Here is a 24,641-nt window from a genome sequence, read left to right as displayed (position 1 = left end):
TGTGGGTCAATATTAACTATACATGAAAGTGTGTTGAGGAAACATGCCACATAAGAATGAATAATTGGTCGCATTTATCGCTTTCAAAATTTCACCAGGGAGATGGTTTTCTCACACTCACAAACATTTAGTTATTTTTGTATTTGTTACTAGTAAACAAGTCACAGAAACATGTTTCAATTAGCAAAACATGGATTGCATCACACGCGGTTTCAATATGAGAAAATTAAGAAGTTGATGTGTGTAAATAAATTAACTTAACCAGTTTTTGTTTTGATTTTGTATAAAAGTAACAATTCTGTCAATTGTTTAAAACCTATGTCATTGTAATTCGTTACCAAAGTAATCATGCTACGAGCGTCGTTGCTGTCGTGTAATCTGTGATTTTCAGGGTAACTTCACTTCAAGTCACTATTAGTACATCACCTTTACTCAAATTCAATGGATAGTTTGGAATATAAACATACTACGAATGTTTCTGTCCAGTGAAGTGTGTATCAACAATGACTGTCAAATGTACTGACCATTGCTATGCAGGGAGGGCGACAATTGAACAAGTATAGCTTAATCTAGTTTATTAGTGTTTTGGTATATTCATGTAATTTGAGAGACATGTAATGCATTCTAGTCCTCCCCAGGGAGAATGGGTACTCTCCTGTGGAACAGCGACCAGTAAATTAAATATAATATTTACTAGAATTGAAAAAGTCGCATTATTTTGAATGCTGCAATATCATTAGGTGACCTAAAGATTGTCGTTAATTGACTTGGCTGAATATCATGCACGAGTGAATGCCATTTAACCAATTCACTTCACATTGCCTGACTTTTATAATGTATCTATGAGAATAATTGATTACACAAACACCACTGGGCATTAACATCCGCCAGTGAGGGCGCATTTATCTAACAGCGCCACCTATTACACCTATAAATAGGTTTCCACTCTCTGTATGGGTTATGCCAATTTACATCTCACGGTATCCCAACAGAGGTAAGTCTTTGGAGTATTATTATTATTTTTGTAAATACATTGTACTTGTAATCACGTTATTTTCACTGAACCATTTCAATCACAATCATTTACACATTGTATCTATTTGTTTTACAACAGTTTTCTTGAAGAAGCCGTATTTCTAGGGCGAAACGTTGGAATAAACATCACAGAACTGACCAGGTGTATTGTCGTGACAATCCTTGTGTTATTTGCATATTATCAACCCTCAATACTAGCTACTGGGGATCGTCTGATTTAATATTGTTGATTATTATATGAGAATAATAGTAGCGTATAACACACAATTCACTCTAGCTGAATAGACTGAACTTCGCAAGTGAAAAACAAAATATGTCAATCTAATAATATCTTAAAATGTCTTTACACTATCATTGTGTTATAATTGTCGCGGAAGCCTCTCAACTTATCACACTTCAAGTTTTCACTTTAATATGTCTCTTCGTCGGCGTTTTTGAGTCGTTTCCAGTTACTGAGACACGACTTAGGAATACAAAAAAGAACACCGGTACACACTGCAAAAGCAGTTCCTACCCATGTATAGATAATTGACTGTCCGTATTTAAATGTACTTGCATGGTACATCTCGCGTGTTCCTATCACGTACCACACACTTCCAATTAATAGAAACACAGCTGAAAAGAAACAGACATTATTCATTTGTGAAAATATTCTATAAATACTTCTTAAAATCACGAACAAAGGCATATAACACGCTTTTTTAAACTTTGAGACTGATTAATATACATAAGCATTTTGCGATCAAAACAAAAATATTGTCATCTACCATGTTTTTTAAAAATAGAGCATTTTTGTTTATTTTGTTGTTTTCATTCTTCAAACATGGCTCGGAATATATATTTGCAGTCCAATGCACCGGTGAATTCCATATTACAAACGACGGACGCACTTCTTAATATACAATTTATCTTTGTATATATGTATGCTGTATTTACAGTTCTGATGAAAATCAAGCCAGCGATGCGTTGTACAGTTCATTGTGAGTTGAATGCCTTAGTAAAACCGTTTACACCGATGTATCATGATATCATGTCAAGGCTGAAGCAGATTCGTTGCAAGTGATATCTGGGCGAAATGCATATGCTAATTTATGATGTAGTATGAGTAAGTTTGTTTTCATTTGCAGTTGTTTAATTAATATTGTAAATCATTGACACACTGGAAAGTGACTTATCGTAAAAACAAACAAGTATATGCATTCAACAAAATATTGTTATTTCAATGGAATAACCAAAGGACGTTTAAAACCACAATAGTATTTTATTATAAGGTGCCGATGTCGTGAATTCTGATGTCGTGTGTGTGTTTATTTGTTCGTAATCCGCATAAACTTATTAGTTCCATAAAATTAATACTTGGCGCTATATATAGATGTCTGTCTCTGCGACGTTATATAATTTGCTCACGAAATGAATGTTCAACTAGTTACTGTGAGGGCGTATAACTGTGTTTCGGTTACTATGACGTGGTCGTGAGGTCGAAACTACAAAACACATTTACCGAGATGTGACGATTTTCTTAACACATTAAACAAATAATACTTCCTCTTATATTATCAGGTGAATATTGTATATATTAAGCATTGTTTTGTGATGTAATACGCATCTAAATTATAAAGCAATGTAGCCCAATGGGGACAAAGGTGGAGGAAATTGTCACAAAATTAGCAAATACTTCTCGATGCTTAATAAAAGTAACAAGCATTACTAACCTGTTGACGCAAATACGGAAGCTGCTATTTTTGAAATAATCGTTTCCGGCCTTGAATAGTAGTGTTCAAATACCAATACAACATAAGCCAGCAGTTCACAAAAACAGCCAAGGACCATGAAGACACGTGCGGCTCTGATATATTCTGAACAACAATAACAATATGAATTAGAAGACAATTGTACAGTGATTTACATTCACGATATATCATTAATGAATCAAACACGAGATAATAACGTTCACGTTATCTGAAAACGTCCCCCAAGTCAGCCGGTATTGTGATGGCGTATCCAAAGATGTATTTCAATGTAGCTAGCAGCGCTCGGGTTAATATTTTATTGAATTGCTGACATCGTTTACACAAACAATCATTGTCAATAATTAATAAATCACATAGTCATATATTGCTACGTACCTTCGGGTTCAGGTACCGCCTGACAAACACGCACATCTGATTCTATTACACATATTCGCCACAAACCGGTGTGCCATGTCATATCTGTACCCTTGATCCAGAATGTACTTGCTGTTGAAGCTACGTTCAAACTGAATGTCACAACACCTAGAGCAAAACAAATGATATGTCGTGGAATGCACATACCTTTCCGACGACAAGAAAATACGTAACGTGCAAAGGTTGAGGGGTGTACCGCTATTCTGTGTTAACGCCGGCTGTCAAATGATCGTCGTCGCATTGCAATCTATCTAGTGACACACAGCCCTGGCATGTTGGTGTCTACTACTACCGAACTTCGAACCTTATTATATTATAGGGTGACCTTCCACCTGGTGAGTATATATATATGCAGCTGTCACTGTAAAATCTGTATTATGAATGACATATAAGCGCATATGTATGTATCACATCATGTATCTTTGTAACACTGGACCCACTGCGTTAAGTGTGGTCTATATTTGTAATATTTTTTTTAAATGAATACATCAAACGCCCTAATGCGTTTGGGAAGGCATTATGTGACATTTGATTCAGTTCAGTAACAAAAAAACCTTCGCCCAGAGGGACTTTCAACACCAAGTTAATTTAACAGCGTTAAAATACTGAGAGTAATATAATTCCACAACCTCGAAGGCCTGAGTTGGTATTTCTCTCACGACTATGACAAACCTCATTATAGGCATTTCGGAAGATATTATTTGTTCACATAAAAATACGATATTGGGGAAAACAAAAATCAAGCTTGACATGTAGAGTAGATGCAAACCGAATCAGTTTAAGGCAACAAAAAATGTATTTTTTTTGTAATAGGCCCAAATATTAAAAACTCACCATTTTAAGCAGTAACAAGTGTTTCCTCTAAAAATTCCCGGACCGTTGTTTGATCCCCATGGTCTCCAGGGGATAAGTATTGGCTTTAAACCTCGAATTGATCTGTATTTCTCTGACATGTTCCGAATACTATGAAGTTTTAAAAAAAATCCGACCGACCGACCCAATTTTTCAATTTTCCGACTTGAGGGCAACATAAGTTTTTCTGGCCTAATGGATGTATTAATAACCGTCAGAACTTAGATTAATTAATTGAAACCATCGACATTGTTTTCCCTGTTTTTTTTTCTTTTTTCTTTTGTGTTGCTGTTCAGGTAGATACGTGTTTCTTTCTCCGTAGACATTTCCCCTTTTTAAAATTGAGGAGGTTTCAATAATACTTCAGCAATTCAGAGGTGAACTGAGTATAAATGCAATTCAAAACGACCGCGACACAAAAACTGGAAGAAGCTTTTTTCCTGGAGTAGTTTTCAAACCTACAATTAACACCTACTGTTTATGCTTCAGGGCAGCGCCATCATAAACTACTAATATCATTATATTGTATTTCAACTTTTATATATAGTAATGTTGAACACTGAATGCAATTTGATTAGTTGATTGCACGAATATGAATTATAATTAATGAATTAATTACCACACCAAACATACACAAACTGAATGCGGAGTCTAATCGCTTTATTGATGTCAGTGGAACGTTATTATTTACATAAAAGTGTTATATTTCATTCTTCATCGAATATATCACGTGGTTTTCGTTTTAACTCAGCTTAGCCAACTCAATAGTCGATAAACAACACTTAATCTAATGTGAGAAAATGTGCTCGATTTACCAACCTACATATGCATGAACCAAAACAACTATTGGTGCAACTAATATACATTTGAAAAAATAGTATGTAATGCCGATATATATATATATATAAATATCAGCATATACTACTTATATACATGTGATAAAACAGTAGGTGTTACTGATATGAAAATAAAACTTTATGTAATACTAATATACATGTAAAAAATGTTGAGTCACTCATGAAATATCCCATGTATCATTTTGCAGCTTCTAAGGACAAAAACGAACGCATTGTTCGTAATTTGTGAGGGCGTAATCAAGGCATCAAAGCGGGATAAATGATAACCGTAGTTTAACATTGGTTACCCTTAGCTTACCCTATTGCGATTAAGAAAAGTGGTTATTTTTGGAGCCATCACTAAATTTACGGTTTCGAACATGCATTGGTAACATAGCTATTAATTTTAAAGTTAATTAGAACTGCCAAATCGCAGCTAAACGTGGGTGAACACAATTTGTGTGTGGAGAATTTGGGGTTGGAAGATTTTGAAATGACAACGCAAATATAAGATACTTTACACACATGCGATTTAGTTGACGTCCGAAACTACCAAACATATTCCAATTACTGTAATTATTAATATTTAATTAGGAAATATTGTGCAACACTGCCAACATCCTGGGATAATGGCGCATTTGTGATACTCAAAACTGTGTCAAAAGTGTTAACCTTCTGGCATGAACCAATCTGATTGCCGAGATTGTTATTACATAGCATGTAGATATAGAAAACTGTTACACTGCTTTATTGTCCTGAACTGTCATTATATATGGGATAAATAAGGATCTGGAAATAGTAGAGCACTTGTAATTAAGTTACAAAGAAACATATATATTAATATAATGTATTTAAAGGTATCAAAATGTTTCTTCTCATTTGCATATTTTAGTTCACCTAGTTTACATATTGATCCTATATTTGAAACTACAAATCCCGATCAAGTTTTATTAGCAAGACACCGAACATCGAAAATATGAATTGTTAAAGCAATGTTTCACACCAGGTATAAGATAAATTCGGAATGTTTGCCCTTATGGGTAATATTAAGATGGAACGTATGATAAAAATGGCAACATCGGACTGTATCTATGAGAAAATGACTTCCATCACCGGCTGAGTTGATCTCACGCACTGCAAAAGTCGGATTCAGCAGACTGATATATGTCATGGATAATAAAGTCAAAGTGCTGAACGACAGTAAATAATCGCAAATCGACAGAAATATTTAACAGTCATGTATTGATTTCCTCGTATTCTTCTTTCTTTGAAAACCTTTTATCAGTTGACCTCCAAGTCATGTATCCTCCAATCAGTTGTACTGGTATCGATATCCATCCAATTATTATAGAGAATCCAAAATGGTATCCAGGATATAGGCTGCTAGATCGCCCAGCGTAGATGGTAGTCGCCAGAAAAACAAGCAGAGCTGAAAGTATACAAAAAGTCATGCACCAATAGGTCAACATACTTACTCTATCTGCAAAGTTTCCAAAATACTTTTCAAAGAATTGATTAATGACTCTTTTGGATAGCTGAGAGTTAAACGTCACGAAATCTCCTGTTGCGAAAATTTACATAGATGCCCACACACTATAATTATCATAGAATATTTCCATAATTTGTTAATTTGAATAGAGTATTATACATTATTTGTCATCGTTTGTTCTGTTACAACATGCAATTTTGGAACATAGTATTTCAAAGAACACTAATAAACGGCAGACATGGTTGATAACTGTGATAATCTACATCATAATATGTATGAATCGAATACCACGCTCAAATTAAGCTTAAGGCTTAAGACATTCTACTATTTTTTTACATTTCTGATTTGCAGTGATGCCACATCCTTTGGAGTTAAAGATTTTGTACCCTATATAATGTATGGCTACCAATAGAAAGTTAAATCGCCCACTTGCAATGCTGGAAATCATAGGTTGGCATTGGATCGACAGTTTTATATTGTCTTTGCATTAGGTTGGCTTTGGCTTGACATTTTTATATTGTCTTTGCATTAGGTTGGCTTTGGCTTGACAGTTTTATATTGTCTTTGCATTAGGTTGGCATTGGCTCGACAGTTTTATATTGTCTTTGCATTAGGTTGACTTTGGCTTGACATTTTTATATTGTCTTTGCATTAGGTTGGCTTTGGCTTGACATTTTTATATTGTCTTTGCATTAGGTTGGCATTGGATCGACAGTTTTATATTGTCTTTGCATTAGGTTGGCATTGGTTTGACATTTTTATATTGTCTTTGCATTAGGTTGGCATTGGATCAACAGTTTGATATTGTCTTTGCATTAGGTTGGCTTTGGCTTGACATTTTTATTTTGTCTTTGCATTAGGTTGGCATTGGATCGACAGTTTTATATTGTCTTTGCATTAGTTGGCATTGGCTTGACATTTTTATATTGTCTTTGCATTAGGTTGGCATTGGATCAACATTTTTATATTGTCTTTGCATTAGTTGGCTTTGGCTTGACATGTTTATATTGACTTTGCATTAGGTTGGCTTTGGCTTGACATTTTTATATTGTCTTTGCATTAGGTTGGCATTGGATCGACTGTTTTATATTGTCTTTGCATTAGGTTGGCTTTGGCTTGACATTTTTATATTGTTTTTGCATTAGGTTGGCATGGGTTCGAGAGTTTTATATTGTATTTGCAATAGTTGGCATTGGCTTGACATTGTTATATTGTCTTTGCATTAGGTTGGCATTGGATCGACAGTTTTATATTGTCTTTGCACTAGTTGGCTTTGGCTTGACATTTATATATTGTCTTTGCATTATGTTGGCATTGGATCAACAGTTTTATATTGTCTTTGCATTAGGTTGGCATTGGCTTGACAGTTTTATATTGACTTTGCATTAGGGTGTCTTTCGATCGACAGTTTTATATTGTCTTTGCATTAGTTGGCATTGGCTTGACATTTTTATATTGTCTTTGCATTAGGTTGGCATTGGATCAACATTTTTATTTTGTCTTTGCATTAGTTGGCTTTGGCTTGACATTTTTATATTGTCTTTGCATTAGGTTGGCATTGGATCGACAGTTTAATATTGTCTTTGCATTAGGTTGGCATTGGCTTGACAATTTTATATTGTCCTTGCATTAGGTTGACTTTGGCTTGAAACTTTTATATTGTCTTTGTATTATATTGAATTTAGCTTGAAAGTTTTATATTGTCTTTGCATTAGGTTGGCATTGGCTTGACATTTTTATATTGTCTTTGCAATAGGTTGTCATTGGATCAACATTTTTATATTGTCTTTGCATTAGTTGGCTTTGGCTTGACATTTTTATATTTTCTTTGCATTAGGTTGACTTTGGCTTGACACTTTTATAATATCTTTGTATTAGGTTGGCATTGGCTTGACACTTTTATTTTGTCTTTGCATTAGGTTGATTTTGGCTTGACACTTTTATATTGTCTTTGTATTAGGTTGGCATTGGATCGACATTTTTATATTGTCTTTGCATTAGGTTGGCTTTGGCTTGACATTTTTATATTGTTTTTGCATTAGGTTGGCATTGGATCGACAGTTTTATATTGTATTTGCATTAGTTGGCATTGGCTTGACATTTTTATATTGTCTTTGCATTAGGTTGGCATTGGATCGACAGTTTTATATTGTCTTTGCATTAGTTGGCTTTGGCTTGACATTTATATATTGTCTTTGCATTAGGTTGGCATTGGATCAACAGGTTTACATTGTCTTTGCATTAGGTTGGCATTGGCTTGACAGTTTTATATTGTCTTTGCATTAGGTTGGCTTTCGATCGACAGTTTTATATTGTCTTTGCATTAGTTGGCATTGGCTTGACATTTTTATATTGTCTTTGCATTAGGTTGGCATTGAATCCACATTTTTATATTGTCTTTGCATTACTTGGCTTTGGCTTGTCAGTTTTATATTGTCTTTGCATTAGGTTGGCATTGGATCGACAGTTTAATATTGTCTTTGCATTAGTTGGCTTTGGCTTGACAGTTTTATATTGTCTTTGCATTAGGTTGGCATTGGATCGACAGTTTGATATTGTCTTTGCATTAGGTTGGCTTTGGCTTGACATTTTTATTTTGTCTTTGCATTAGGTTGGCATTGGATCGACAGTTTTATATTGTCTTTGCATTAGTTGGCATTGGCTTGACATTTTTATATTGTCTTTGCATTAGGTTGGCATTGGATCATCATTTTTATATTGTCTTTGCATTAGTTGGCTTTGGCTTGACATGTTTATATTGACTTTGCATTAGGTTGGCTTTGGCTTGACATTTTTATATTGTCTTTGCATTAGGTTGGCATTGGATCGACTGTTTTATATTGTCTTTGCATTAGGTTGGCTTTGGCTTGACATTTTTATATTGTTTTTGCATTAGGTTGGCATGGGTTCGAGAGTTTTATATTGTATTTGCAATAGTTGGCATTGGCTTGACATTGTTATATTGTCTTTGCATTAGGTTGGCATTGGATCGACAGTTTTATATTGTCTTTGCACTAGTTGGCTTTGGCTTGACATTTATATATTGTCTTTGCATTATGTTGGCATTGGATCAACAGTTTTATATTGTCTTTGCATTAGGTTGGCATTGGCTTGACAGTTTTATATTGACTTTGCATTAGGTTGGCTTTCGATCGACAGTTTTATATTGTCTTTGCATTAGTTGGCATTGGCTTGACATTTTTATATTGTCTTTGCATTAGGTTGGCATTGGATCAACATTTTTATTTTGTCTTTGCATTAGTTGGCTTTGGCTTGACATTTTTATATTGTCTTTGCATTAGGTTGGCATTGGATCGACAGTTTAATATTGTCTTTGCATTAGGTTGGCATTGGCTTGACAATTTTATATTGTCCTTGCATTAGGTTGACTTTGGCTTGAAACTTTTATATTGTCTTTGTATTATATTGAATTTAGCTTGAAAGTTTTATATTGTCTTTGCATTAGGTTGGCATTGGCTTGACATTTTTATATTGTCTTTGCAATAGGTTGTCATTGGATCAACATTTTTATATTGTCTTTGCATTAGTTGGCTTTGGCTTGACATTTTTATATTTTCTTTGCATTAGGTTGACTTTGGCTTGACACTTTTATAATATCTTTGTATTAGGTTGGCATTGGCTTGACACTTTTATTTTGTCTTTGCATTAGGTTGATTTTGGCTTGACACTTTTATATTGTCTTTGTATTAGGTTGGCATTGGATCGACATTTTTATATTGTCTTTGCATTAGGTTGGCTTTGGCTTGACATTTTTATATTGTTTTTGCATTAGGTTGGCATTGGATCGACAGTTTTATATTGTATTTGCATTAGTTGGCATTGGCTTGACATTTTTATATTGTCTTTGCATTAGGTTGGCATTGGATCGACAGTTTTATATTGTCTTTGCATTAGTTGGCTTTGGCTTGACATTTATATATTGTCTTTGCATTAGGTTGGCATTGGATCAACAGGTTTACATTGTCTTTGCATTAGGTTGGCATTGGCTTGACAGTTTTATATTGTCTTTGCATTAGGTTGGCTTTCGATCGACAGTTTTATATTGTCTTTGCATTAGTTGGCTTTGGCTTGACAGTTTTATATTGTCTTTGCATTAGGTTGGCATTGGATCGACAGTTTAATATTGTCTTTGCATTAGGTTGGCATTGGATCAACATTTTTATATTTTCTTTGCATTAGTTGGCTTTGGCTTGACATTTTTATATTGTCTTTGCATTAGGTTGGCATTGGATCGACAGTTTAATATTGTCTTTGCATTAGGTTGGCATTGGCTTGACAATTTTATATTGTCCTTGCATTAGGTTGACTTTGGCTTGACACCTTATATTGTCTTTGTATTATATTGAATTTAGCTTGACAGTTTTTTATTGTCTTTGCATTAGGTTGGCATTGGCTTGACATTTTTATATTGTCTTTGCAATAGGTTGTCATTGGATCAACATTTTTATATTGTCTTTGCATTAGTTGGCTTTGGCTTGACATTTTTATATTGTCTTTGCATTAGGTTGACTTTGGCTTGACACTTTTATATTGTCTTTGTATTAGTTTGGCATTGGTTTGACACTTTTATATTGTCTTTGCATTAGGTTGACTTTGGCTTGACACTTTTATATTGTCTATGTATTAGGTTGGCATTGGATCGACATTTTTATATTGTCTTTGCATTAGGTTGGCTTTGGCTTGACATTTTTATATTGTTTTTGCATTTGGTTGGCATTGGATCGACAGTTTTATATTGTATTTGCATTATTTGGCATTGGCTTGACATTTTTATATTGTCTTTGCATTAGGTTGGCATTGGATCGACAGTTTTATATTGTCTTTGCATTAGTTGGCTTTGGCTTGACATTTATATATTGTCTTTGCATAAGGTTGGCATTGGATCGACAGTTTTATATTGTCTTTGCATTAGGTTGGCATTGGCGTGACAGTTTTATATTGTCTTAGCATTAGGTTGGCTTTCGATCGACAGTTTTATATTGTCTTTGCATTAGTTGGCATTGGCTTGACATTTTTATATTGTATTTGCATCAGGTTGCCATTGGATCAACATTTTTATATTGTCTTTGCATTAGTTGGTTTTGGCTTGACAGTTTTATATTGTCTTTGCATTAGGTTGGCATTGGATCGACAGTTTAATATTGTCTTTGCATTAGTTGGCTTTGCCTTGACTATTTTATATTGTCCTTGCATTAGGTTGACTTTGGCTTGGCACTTTTATATTGTCTTTGTATTAAGTTGGCATTGGATCGACATTTTTATATTGTCTTTGCATTAGGTTGGCTTTGGCTTGACATTTGTATATTGTTTTTGCATTAGGTTGGCATTGGATTGACAGTTTTATATTGTATTTGCATTAGTTGGCATTGGCTTGACATTTTTATATTGTCTTTGCATTAGGTTCGCATTGGATCGACAGTTTAATATTGTCTTTGCATTAGTTGGCTTTGGATCGACAGTTTTATATTGTCTTTGCATTATTTGGCATTGGCTTGACATTTTTATATTGTCTTTGCATTAGGTTGGCATTGGATCGACAGTTTAATATTGTCTTTGCATTAGTTGGCTTTGGATCGACAGTTTTATATTGTCTTTGCATTATTTGGCTTTGGCTTGACATTTTTATATTGTCTTTGCATTAGGTTGGCATTGGATCAACATTTTTATATTTTCTTTGCATTAGTTGGCTTTGGCTTGACATTTTCATATTGTCTTTGTATTATATTGAATTTAGCTTGACAGTTTTATATTGTCTTTGCATCAGGTTGGCATTGGCTTGACATTTTTATATTGTCTTTGCAATAGTTTGTCATTGGATCAACATGTTTATATTGTCTTTGCATTAGTTGGCTTTGGCTTGACATTTTTATATTGTCTTTGCATTAGGTTGACTTTGGCTTGACACTTTTATATTGTCTTTGTATTAGGTTTGCATTGACTTGACACTTTTATATTGTCTTTGCATTAGGTTGACTTTGGCTTGACACTTTTATATTATCTTTGTATTAGATTGGCATTGGATCGACATTTTTATATTGTCTTTGCATTAGGTTGGCTTTCGATCGACAGTTTTATATTGTTTTTGCATTAGGTTGACTTTGGCTTGACACTTTTATATTGTCTTTGTATTATATTGAATTTAGCTTGACAGTTTTATATTGTCTTTGGATTAGGTTGGCATTGGCTTGACATTTGTATATTGTCTTTGCAATAGGTTGTCATTGGATCAACATTTTATATTGTCTTTGCATTTGTTGGCTTTGGCTTGACATTCTTGTATTGTCTTTGCATTAGGTTGACTTTGGCTTGACACTTTTATGTTGTCTTTGTATTAGGTTGGCATTGGATCGACATTTTTATATTGTCTTTGCATTAGTTGGTTTTGGCTTGACAGTTTTATATTGTCGTTGCATTAGGTTGGCATAGGATCGACAGTTTTATATTGTATTTGCATTATTTGACATTGGCTTGACATTTTTATATTGTCTTTGCATTAGGTTGGCATTGGATCGACAGTTTTATATTGTCTTTGCATTAGGTTGGCTTTCGATCGACAGTTTTATATTGTCTTTGCATTAGGTTGGCATTGGATCGACAGTTTTATATTGTCTTTGCATTAGGTTGGCATTGGCTTGACAATTTTATATTTTCCTTGCATTAGGTTGACTTTGGCTTGGCACTTTTATATTGTCTTTGTATTATATTGAATTTGCCCTGACAGTTTTATATTGTCTTTGCAATAGGTTTTCATTGGATCAACATTTTTATATTGTCTTTGCATTAGTTGGCTTTGGCTTGACATTTTTATATTGTCTTTGCATTAGGTTGACTTTGGCGTGACACGTTTATATTGTCTTTGTATTAGGTTGGCATTGGCTTGACACTTTTATATTGTCTTTGCATTAGGTTGACTTTGGCTTGACACTTTTATATTGTCTTTGTATTAGGTTGGCATTGGATCGACATTTTTATATTGTCTTTGCATTAGGTTGGCTTTGGCTTGACATTTTTATATTGCTTTTGCATTAGGTTGGCATTGGCAGTTTTATATTGTATTTGCATTAGTTGGCATTGGCTTGACATTTTTATATTGTCTTTGCATTAGGTTGGCATTGGATCGACAGTTTTAGATTGACTTTGCATTAGTTGGCCTTGGCTTGACAGTTTTATATTGTCTTTGCATTAGGTTGGCATTGGATCAACAGTTTTAGATTGTCTTTGCATTAGGTTGGCATTGGATTGACAGTTTTATATTGTCTTTGCATTAGGTTGGCTTTCGATCGACAGTTTTATATTGTTTTTGCATTAGTTGGCATTGGCTTGACATTTTTATATTGTCTTTGCAATAGGTTGTCATTGGATCAACATTTTTATATTGTCTTTGCATTAGTTGGCTTTGGCTTGACGTTTTTATATTGTCTTTGCATTAGGTTGACTTTGGCTTGACACTTTTATATTGTCTTTGTATTAGGTTGGCATTGGCTTGACACTTTTATATTGTCTTTTCATTAAGTTGACTTTGGCTTGACACTTTTATATTGTCTTTGTATTAGGTTGGCATTGGATCGACATTTTTTATATTGTCTTTGCATTAGGTTGGCTTTGGCTTGACATTTTTATATTGTTTTTGCATTAGGTTGGCATTGGATCGACAGTTTTATATTGTATTTGCATTATTTGGCATTGGCTTGACATTTTTATATTGTCTTTGCATTAGGTTGGCATTGGATCGACAGTTTTATATTGTCTTTGCATTATTTGGCTTTGGCTTGACATTTATATATTGTCTTTGCATTAGGTTGGCATTGGATCGACAGTTTTATATTGTCTTTGCATTAGGTTGGCATTGGCTTGACAGTTTTATATTGTCTTTGCATTAGTTTGGCTTTCGATCGACAGTTTTATATTGTCTTTGCATTAGTTGGCATTGGCTTGACATTGTTATATTGTCTTTGCATTAGGTTGGCATTGGATCAACATTTTTATATTGTCTTTGCATTAGTTGGTTTTGGCTTGACAGTTTTATATTGTCGTTGCATTAGGTTAGCATTGGATCAACAGTTTAATATTGTCTTTGCATTAGTTGGCTTTGGCTTGACAGTTTTATATTGTCTTTGCATTAGGTTGGCATTGGATCGACAGTTTTATATTGTCTTTGCATTAGGTTGGCTTTCGATCGACAGTTTTATATTGTCTTTGCATTAGTTGGCATTGGCTTGACATTTTTATATTGTCTTTGCATTAGGTTGGCATTGGATCAACATTTTTATATTGTCTTTGCATCAGGTTGGCTTTCGATCGACAGTTTTATATTGTCTTTGCATTAGGTTGGCATTGGTTCGACAGTTTAATATTGTCTTTGCATTAGGTTGGCATTGGCTTGACAATTTTATATTTTCCTTGCATTAGGTTGACTTTGGCTTGGCACTTTTATATTGTCTTTGTATTATATTGAATTTAGCTTGACAGTTTTATATTGTCTTTGCATTAGGTTGGCATTGGCTTGACATTTTTATTTTGTCTTTGCAACAGGTTTTCATTGGATCAACATTTTTATATTGTTTTTGCCTCAGTTGGCTTTGGCTTGACATTTTTATATTGTCTTTGCATTAGGTTGACTTTGGCTTGACACTTTTATATTGTCTTTGTATTAGGTTGGCATTGGCTTGACACATTTATATTGTCTTTGCATTAGGTTGACTTAGGCTTGACACTTTTATATTGTCTTTGTATTAGGTTGGCATTGGATCGACATTTTTATATTGTCTTTGCATTAGGTTGGCTTTGGCTTGACATTTTTATATTGCTTTTGCATTAGGTTGGCATTGGATCGACAGTTTTATATTGTATTTTCATTAGTTGGCATTGGCTTGACATTTTTATATTGTCTTTGCATTAGGTTGGCATTCGATCGACAGTTTTATATTGTCTTTGCATTAGGTTGGCATTGGATCGACAGTTTTATATTGTCTTTGCATTAGGTTGGCATTGGCTTGACAGTTTTATATTTTCCTTGCATTAGGTTGACTTTGGCTTGGCACTTTTATATTGTCTTTGTATTATATTGAATTTACCTTGACAGTTTTATATTGTCTTTGCAATAGGTTTTCATTGGATCAACATTTTTATATTGTCTTTGCATTAGTTGGCTTTGGCTTGACATTTTTATATTGTCTTTGCATTAGGTTGACTTTGGCGTGACACGTTTATATTGTCTTTGTATTAGGTTGGCATTGGCTTGACACTTTTATATTGTCTTTGCATTAGGTTGACTTTGGCTTGACACTTTTATATTGTCTTTGTATTAGGTTGGCATTGGATCGACATTTTTATATTGTCTTTGCATTAGGTTGGCTTTGGCTTGACATTTTTATATTGCTTTTGCATTAGGTTGGCATTGGCAGTTTTATATTGTATTTGCATTAGTTGGCATTGGCTTGACATTGTTATATTGTCTTTGCATTAGGTTGGCATTGGATCGACAGTTTTAGATTGTCTTTGCATTAGTTGGCCTTGGCTTGACAGTTTTATATTGTCTTTGCATTAGGTTGGCATTGGATCAACAGTTTTAGATTGTCTTTGCATTAGGTTGGCATTGGATTGACAGTTTTATATTGTCTTTGCATTAGGTTGGCTTTCGATCGACAGTTTTATATTGTTTTTGCATTAGTTGACATTGGCTTGACATTTTTATATTGTCTTTGCAATAGGTTGTCATTGGATCAACATTTTTATATTGTCTTTGCATTAGTTGGCTTTGGCTTGACGTTTTTATATTGTCTTTGCATTAGGTTGACTTTGGCTTGACACTTTTATATTGTCTTTGTATTAGGTTGGCATTGGCTTGACACTTTTATATTGTCTTTGCATTAGGTTGACTTTGGCTTGACACTTTTATATTGTCTTTGTATTAGGTTGGCATTGGATCGACATTTTTTATATTGTCTTTGCATTAGGTTGGCTTTGGCTTGACATTTTTATATTGTTTTTGCATTAGGTTGGCATTGGATCGACAGTTTTATATTGTATTTGCATTATTTGGCATTGGCTTGACATTTTTATATTGTCTTTGCATTAGGTTGGCATTGGATCGACAGTTTTATATTGTCTTTGCATTATTTGGCTTTGGCTTGACATTTATATATTGTCTTTGCATTAGGTTGGCATTGGATCGACAGTTTTATATTGTCTTTGCATTAGGTTGGCTTTGGCTTGACATTTTTATATTGTTTTTGCATTAGGTTGGCATGGGTTCGAGAGTTTTATATTGTATTTGCAATAGTTGGCATTGGCTTGACATTGTTATATTGTCTTTGCATTAGGTTGGCATTGGATCGACAGTTTTATATTGTCTTTGCATTAGGTTGGCTTTGGCTTGACATTTTTATATTGTTTTTGCATTAGGTTGGCATTGGATCGACAGTTTTATATTGTATTTGCATTATTTGGCATTGGCTTGACATTTTTATATTGTCTTTGCATTAGGTTGGCATTGGATCGACAGTTTTATATTGTCTTTGCATTATTTGGCTTTGGCTTGACATTTATATATTGTCTTTGCATTAGGTTGGCATTGGATCGACAGTTTTATATTGTCTTTGCATTAGGTTGGCTTTGGCTTGACATTTTTATATTGTTTTTGCATTAGGTTGGCATGGGTTCGAGAGTTTTATATTGTATTTGCAATAGTTGGCATTGGCTTGACATTGTTATATTGTCTTTGCATTAGGTTGGCATTGGATCGACAGTTTTATATTGTCTTTGCACTAGTTGGCTTTGGCTTGACATTTATATATTGTCTTTGCATTATGTTGGCATTGGATCGACAGTTTTATATTGTCTTTGCATTAGGTTGGCATTGGCTTGACAGTTTTATATTGACTTTGCATTAGGTTGGCTTTCGATCGACAGTTTTATATTGTCTTTGCATTAGTTGGCATTGGCTTGACATTTTTATATTGTCTTTGCATTAGGTTGGCATTGGATCAACATTTTTATTTTGTCTTTGCATTAGTTGGCTTTGGCTTGACATTTTTATATTGTCTTTGCATTAGGTTGGCATTGGATCGACAGTTTAATATTGTCTTTGCATTAGGTTGGCATTGGCTTGACAATTTTATATTGTCCTTGCATTAGGTTGACTTTGGCTTGAAACTTTTATATTGTCTTTGTATTATATTGAATTTAGCTTGAAAGTTTTATATTGTCTTTGCATTAGGTTGACTTTGGCGTGACACGTTTATATTGTCTTTGTATTAGGTTGGCATTGGCTTGACACTTTTATATTGTCTTTGCATTAGGTTGACTTTGGCTTGACACTTTTATATTGTCTTTGTATTAGGTTGGCATTGGATCGACATTTTTATATTGTCTTTGCATTAGGTTGGCTTTGGCTTGACATTTTTATATTGCTTTTGCATTAGGTTGGCATTGGCAGTTTTATATTGTATTTGCATTAGTTGGCATTGGCTTGACATTGTTATATTGTCTTTGCATTAGGTTGGCATTGGATCGACAGTTTTAGATTGTCTTTGCATTAGTTGGCCTTGGCTTGACAGTTTTATATTGTCTTTGCATTAGGTTGGCATTGGATCAACAGTTTTAGATTGTCTTTGCATTAGGTTGGCATTGGATTGACAGTTTTATATTGTCTTTGCATTAGGTTGGCTTTCGATCGACAGTTTTATATTGTTTTTGCATTAGTTGGCATTGGCTTGACATTTTTATATTGTCTTTGCAATAGGTTGTCATTGGATCAACATTTTTATATTGTCTTTGCATTAGTTGGCTTTGGCTTGACGTTTTTATATTGTCTTTGCATTAGCTTGACTTTGGCTTGACACTTTTATATTGTCTTTGTATTAGGTTGGCATTGGCTTGACACTTTTATATTGTCTTTGCATTAGGTTGACTTTGGCTTGACACTTTTATATTGTCTTTGTATTAGGTTGGCATTGGATCGACATTTTTTATATTGTCTTTGCATTAGGTTGGCTTTGGCTTGACATTTTTATATTGTTTTTGCATTAGGTTGGCATTGGATCGACAGTTTTATATTGTATTTGCATTATTTGGCATTGGCTTGACATTTTTATATTGTCTTTGCAATAGGTTTTCATTGGATCAACATTTTTATATTGTCTTTGCATTAGTTGGCTTTGGCTTGACATTTTTATATTGTCTTTGCATTAGGTTGACTTTGGCGTGACACGTTTATATTGTCTTTGTATTAGGTTGGCATTGGCTTGACACTTTTATATTGTCTTTGCATTAGGTTGACTTTGGCTTGACACTTTTATATTGTCTTTGTATTAGGTTGGCATTGGATCGACATTTTTATATTGTCTTTGCATTAGGTTGGCTTTGGCTTGACATTTTTATATTGCTTTTGCATTAGGTTGGCATTGGCAGTTTTATATTGTATTTGCATTAGTTGGCATTGGCTTGACATTGTTATATTGTCTTTGCATTAGGTTGGCATTGGATCGACAGTTTTAGATTGTCTTTGCATTAGTTGGCCTTGGCTTGACAGTTTTATATTGTCTTTGCATTAGGTTGGCATTGGATCAACAGTTTTAGATTGTCTTTGCATTAGGTTGGCATTGGATTGACAGTTTTATATTGTCTTTGCATTAGGTTGGCTTTCGATCGACAGTTTTATATTGTTTTTGCATTAGTTGACATTGGCTTGACATTTTTATATTGTCTTTGCAATAGGTTGTCATTGGATCAACATTTTTATATTGTCTTTGCATTAGTTGGCTTTGGCTTGACGTTTTTATATTGTCTTTGCATTAGGTTGACTTTGGCTTGACACTTTTATATTGTCTTTGTATTAGGTTGGCATTGGCTTGACACTTTTATATTGTCTTTGCATTAGGTTGACTTTGGCTTGACACTTTTATATTGTCTTTGTATTAGGTTGGCATTGGATCGACATTTTTTATATTGTCTTTGCATTAGGTTGGCTTTGGCTTGACATTTTTATATTGTTTTTGCATTAGGTTGGCATTGGATCGACAGTTTTATATTGTATTTGCATTATTTGGCATTGGCTTGACATTTTTATATTGTCTTTGCATTAGGTTGGCATTGGATCGACAGTTTTATATTGTCTTTGCATTATTTGGCTTTGGCTTGACATTTATATATTGTCTTTGCATTAGGTTGGCATTGGATCGACAGTTTTATATTGTCTTTGCATTAGGTTGGCTTTGGCTTGACATTTTTATATTGTTTTTGCATTAGGTTGGCATGGGTTCGAGAGTTTTATATTGTATTTGCAATAGTTGGCATTGGCTTGACATTGTTATATTGTCTTTGCATTAGGTTGGCATTGGATCGACAGTTTTATATTGTCTTTGCATTAGGTTGGCTTTGGCTTGACATTTTTATATTGTTTTTGCATTAGGTTGGCATTGGATCGACAGTTTTATATTGTATTTGCATTATTTGGCATTGGCTTGACATTTTTATATTGTCTTTGCATTAGGTTGGCATTGGATCGACAGTTTTATATTGTCTTTGCATTATTTGGCTTTGGCTTGACATTTATATATTGTCTTTGCATTAGGTTGGCATTGGATCGACAGTTTTATATTGTCTTTGCATTAGGTTGGCTTTGGCTTGACATTTTTATATTGTTTTTGCATTAGGTTGGCATGGGTTCGAGAGTTTTATATTGTATTTGCAATAGTTGGCATTGGCTTGACATTGTTATATTGTCTTTGCATTAGGTTGGCATTGGATCGACAGTTTTATATTGTCTTTGCACTAGTTGGCTTTGGCTTGACATTTATATATTGTCTTTGCATTATGTTGGCATTGGATCGACAGTTTTATATTGTCTTTGCATTAGGTTGGCATTGGCTTGACAGTTTTATATTGACTTTGCATTAGGTTGGCTTTCGATCGACAGTTTTATATTGTCTTTGCATTAGTTGGCATTGGCTTGACATTTTTATATTGTCTTTGCATTAGGTTGGCATTGGATCAACATTTTTATTTTGTCTTTGCATTAGTTGGCTTTGGCTTGACATTTTTATATTGTCTTTGCATTAGGTTGGCATTGGATCGACAGTTTAATATTGTCTTTGCATTAGGTTGGCATTGGCTTGACAATTTTATATTGTCCTTGCATTAGGTTGACTTTGGCTTGAAACTTTTATATTGTCTTTGTATTATATTGAATTTAGCTTGAAAGTTTTATATTGTCTTTGCATTAGGTTGACTTTGGCGTGACACGTTTATATTGTCTTTGTATTAGGTTGGCATTGGCTTGACACTTTTATATTGTCTTTGCATTAGGTTGACTTTGGCTTGACACTTTTATATTGTCTTTGTATTAGGTTGGCATTGGATCGACATTTTTATATTGTCTTTGCATTAGGTTGGCTTTGGCTTGACATTTTTATATTGCTTTTGCATTAGGTTGGCATTGGCAGTTTTATATTGTATTTGCATTAGTTGGCATTGGCTTGACATTGTTATATTGTCTTTGCATTAGGTTGGCATTGGATCGACAGTTTTAGATTGTCTTTGCATTAGTTGGCCTTGGCTTGACAGTTTTATATTGTCTTTGCATTAGGTTGGCATTGGATCAACAGTTTTAGATTGTCTTTGCATTAGGTTGGCATTGGATTGACAGTTTTATATTGTCTTTGCATTAGGTTGGCTTTCGATCGACAGTTTTATATTGTTTTTGCATTAGTTGGCATTGGCTTGACATTTTTATATTGTCTTTGCAATAGGTTGTCATTGGATCAACATTTTTATATTGTCTTTGCATTAGTTGGCTTTGGCTTGACGTTTTTATATTGTCTTTGCATTAGCTTGACTTTGGCTTGACACTTTTATATTGTCTTTGTATTAGGTTGGCATTGGCTTGACACTTTTATATTGTCTTTGCATTAGGTTGACTTTGGCTTGACACTTTTATATTGTCTTTGTATTAGGTTGGCATTGGATCGACATTTTTTATATTGTCTTTGCATTAGGTTGGCTTTGGCTTGACATTTTTATATTGTTTTTGCATTAGGTTGGCATTGGATCGACAGTTTTATATTGTATTTGCATTATTTGGCATTGGCTTGACATTTTTATATTGTCTTTGCATTAGGTTGGCATTGGATCGACAGTTTTATATTGTCTTTGCATTATTTGGCTTTGGCTTGACATTTATATATTGTCTTTGCATTAGGTTGGCATTGGATCGACAGTTTTATATTGTCTTTGCATTAGGTTGGCTTTGGCTTGACATTTTTATATTGTTTTTGCATTAGGTTGGCATGGGTTCGAGAGTTTTATATTGTATTTGCAATAGTTGGCATTGGCTTGACATTGTTATATTGTCTTTGCATTAGGTTGGCATTGGATCGACAGTTTTATATTGTCTTTGCACTAGTTGGCTTTGGCTTGACATTTATATATTGTCTTTGCATTATGTTGGCATTGGATCGACAGTTTTATATTGTCTTTGCATTAGGTTGGCATTGGCTTGACAGTTTTATATTGACTTTGCATTAGGTTGGCTTTCGATCAACAGTTTTATATTGTCTTTGCATTAGTTGGCATTGGCTTGACATTTATATATTGTCTTTGCATTAGGTTGGCATTGGATCAACATTTTTATTTTGTCTTTGCATTAGTTGGCTTTGGCTTGACATTTTTATATTGTCTTTGCATTAGGTTGGCATTGGATCGACAGTTTAATATTGTCTTTGCATTAGGTTGGCATTGGCTTGACAATTTTATATTGTCCTTGCATTAGGTTGACTTTGGCTTGAAACTTTTATATTGTCTTTGTATTATATTGAATTTAGCTTGAAAGTTTTATATTGTCTTTGCATTAGGTTGGCATTGGCTTGACATTTTTATATTGTCTTTGCAATAGGTTGTCATTGGATCAACATTTTTATATTGTCTTTGCATTAGTTGGCTTTGGCTTGATATTTTTATATTTTCTTTGCATTAGGTTGACTTTGGCTTGACACTTTTATAATATCTTTGTATTAGGTTGGCATTGGCTTGACACTTTTATTTTGTCTTTGCATTAGGTTGATTTTGGCTTGACACTTTTATATTGTCTTTGTATTAGGTTGGCATTGGATCGACATTTTTATATTGTCTTTGCATTAGGTTGGCTTTGGCTTGACATTTTTATATTGTTTTTGCATTAGGTTGGCATTGGATCGACAGTTTTATATTGTATTTGCATTAGTTGGCATTGGCTTGACATTTTTATATTGTCTTTGCATTAGGTTGGCATTGGATCGACAGTTTTATATTGTCTTTGCATTAGTTGGCTTTGGCTTGACATTTATATATTGTCTTTGCATTAGGTTGGCATTGGATCAACAGTTTTACATTGTCTTTGCATTAGGTTGGCATTGGCTTGACAGTTTTATATTGTCTTTGCATTAGGTTGGCTTTCGATCGACAGTTTTATATTGTCTTTGCATTAGTTGGCATTGGCTTGACATTTTTATATTGTCTTTGCATTAGGTTGGCATTGAATCAACATTTTTATATTGTCTTTGCATTACTTGGCTTTGGCTTGTCAGTTTTATATTGTCTTTGCATTAGGTTGGCATTGGATCGACAGTTTAATATTGTCTTTGCATTAGTTGGCTTTGGCTTGACAGTTTTATATTGTCTTTGCATTAGGTTGGCATTGGATCGACAGTTTAATATTGTCTTTGCATTAGGTTGGCATTGGATCAACATTTTTATATTTTCTTTGCATTAGTTGGCTTTGGCTTGACATTTTTATATTGTCTTTGCATTAGGTTGGCATTGGATCGACAGTTTAATATTGTCTTTGCATTAGGTTGGCATTGGCTTGACAATTTTATATTGTCCTTGCATTAGGTTGACTTTGGCTTGACACTTTTATATTGTCTTTGTATTATATTGAATTTAGCTTGACAGTTTTTTATTGTCTTTGCATTAGGTTGGCATCGGCTTGACATTTTTATATTGTCTTTGCAATAGGTTGTCATTGGATCAACATTTTTATATTGTCTTTGCATTAGTTGGCTTTGGCTTGACATTTTTATATTGTCTTTGCATTAGGTTGACTTTGGCTTGACACTGTTATATTGTCTTTGTATTTAGTTTGGCATTGGTTTGACACTTTTATATTGTCTTTGCATTAGGTTGACTCTGGCTTGACACTTTTATATTGTCTCTGTATTAGGTTGGCATTGGATCGACATTTTTATATTGTCTTTGCATTAGGTTGGCTTTGGCTTGACATTTTTATATTGTTTTTGCATTTGGTTGGCATTGGATCGACAGTTTTATATTGTATTTGCATTATTTGGCATTGGCTTGACATTTTTATATTGTCTTTGCATTAGTTGGTTTTGGCTTGACAGTTTTATATTGTCTTTGCATTAGGTTGGCATTGGATCGACAGTTTAATATTGTCTTTGCATTAGTTGGCTTTGGCTTGACATTTATATATTGTCTTTGCATAAGGTTGGCATTGGATCGACAGTTTTATATTGTCTTTGCATTAGGTTGGCATTGGCGTGACAGTTTTATATTGTCTTAGCATTAGGTTGGCTTTCGATCGACAGTTTTATATTGTCTTTGCATTAGTTGGCATTGGCTTGACATTTGTATATTGTATTTGCATCAGGTTGCCATTGGATCAACATTTTTATATTGTCTTTGCATTAGTTGGTTTTGGCTTGACAGTTTTATATTGTCTTTGCATTAGGTTGGCATTGGATCGACAGTTTAATATTGTCTTTGCATTAGTTGGCTTTGCCTTGACTATTTTATATTGTCCTTGCATTAGGTTGACTTTGGCTTGGCACTTTTATATTGTCTTTGTATTAAGTTGGCATTGGATCGACATTTTTATATTGTCTTTGCATTAGGTTGGCTTTGGCTTGACATTTGTATATTGTTTTTGCATTAGGTTGGCATTGGATTGACAGTTTTATATTGTATTTGCATTAGTTGGCATTGGCTTGACATTTTTATATTGTCTTTGCATTAGGTTCGCATTGGATCGACAGTTTAATATTGTCTTTGCATTAGTTGGCTTTGGATCGACAGTTTTATATTGTCTTTGCATTATTTGGCATTGGCTTGACATTTTTATATTGTCTTTGCATTAGGTTGGCATTGGATCGACAGTTTAATATTGTCTTTGCATTAGTTGGCTTTGGATCGACAGTTTTATATTGTCTTTGCATTATTTGGCTTTGGCTTGACATTTTTATATTGTCT

General features: G+C 33.9%; 1 protein-coding gene across 1 annotated transcript in view; it reads right to left on the bottom strand.

The window, feature by feature from the left end:
* Nucleotides 1-4,695: 4,695 nt before the first annotated feature.
* Nucleotides 4,696-24,641, bottom strand: part of LOC146746161 (epithelial membrane protein 1-like) — a 195,816-nt gene continuing 175,870 nt past the window's right edge. The window contains exon 3 of the mRNA XM_085499728.1: nucleotides 4,696-6,317. Within this exon, the coding sequence (XP_085355854.1) occupies nucleotides 6,124-6,317 (194 nt within the window). The 3' untranslated portion in view covers nucleotides 4,696-6,123. The remainder of the gene's footprint in view (nucleotides 6,318-24,641) is intronic.

This window comes from Saccoglossus kowalevskii, chromosome 5, assembly GCF_978046115.1.
Source record: "Saccoglossus kowalevskii chromosome 5, keSacKowa6.1, whole genome shotgun sequence".
NCBI classification, from domain to species: domain Eukaryota; kingdom Metazoa; phylum Hemichordata; class Enteropneusta; family Harrimaniidae; genus Saccoglossus; species Saccoglossus kowalevskii.
The sequence above is the reverse complement of the archived record's forward strand: the minus strand, read 5'-3'. Positions and strand labels throughout refer to the sequence as shown.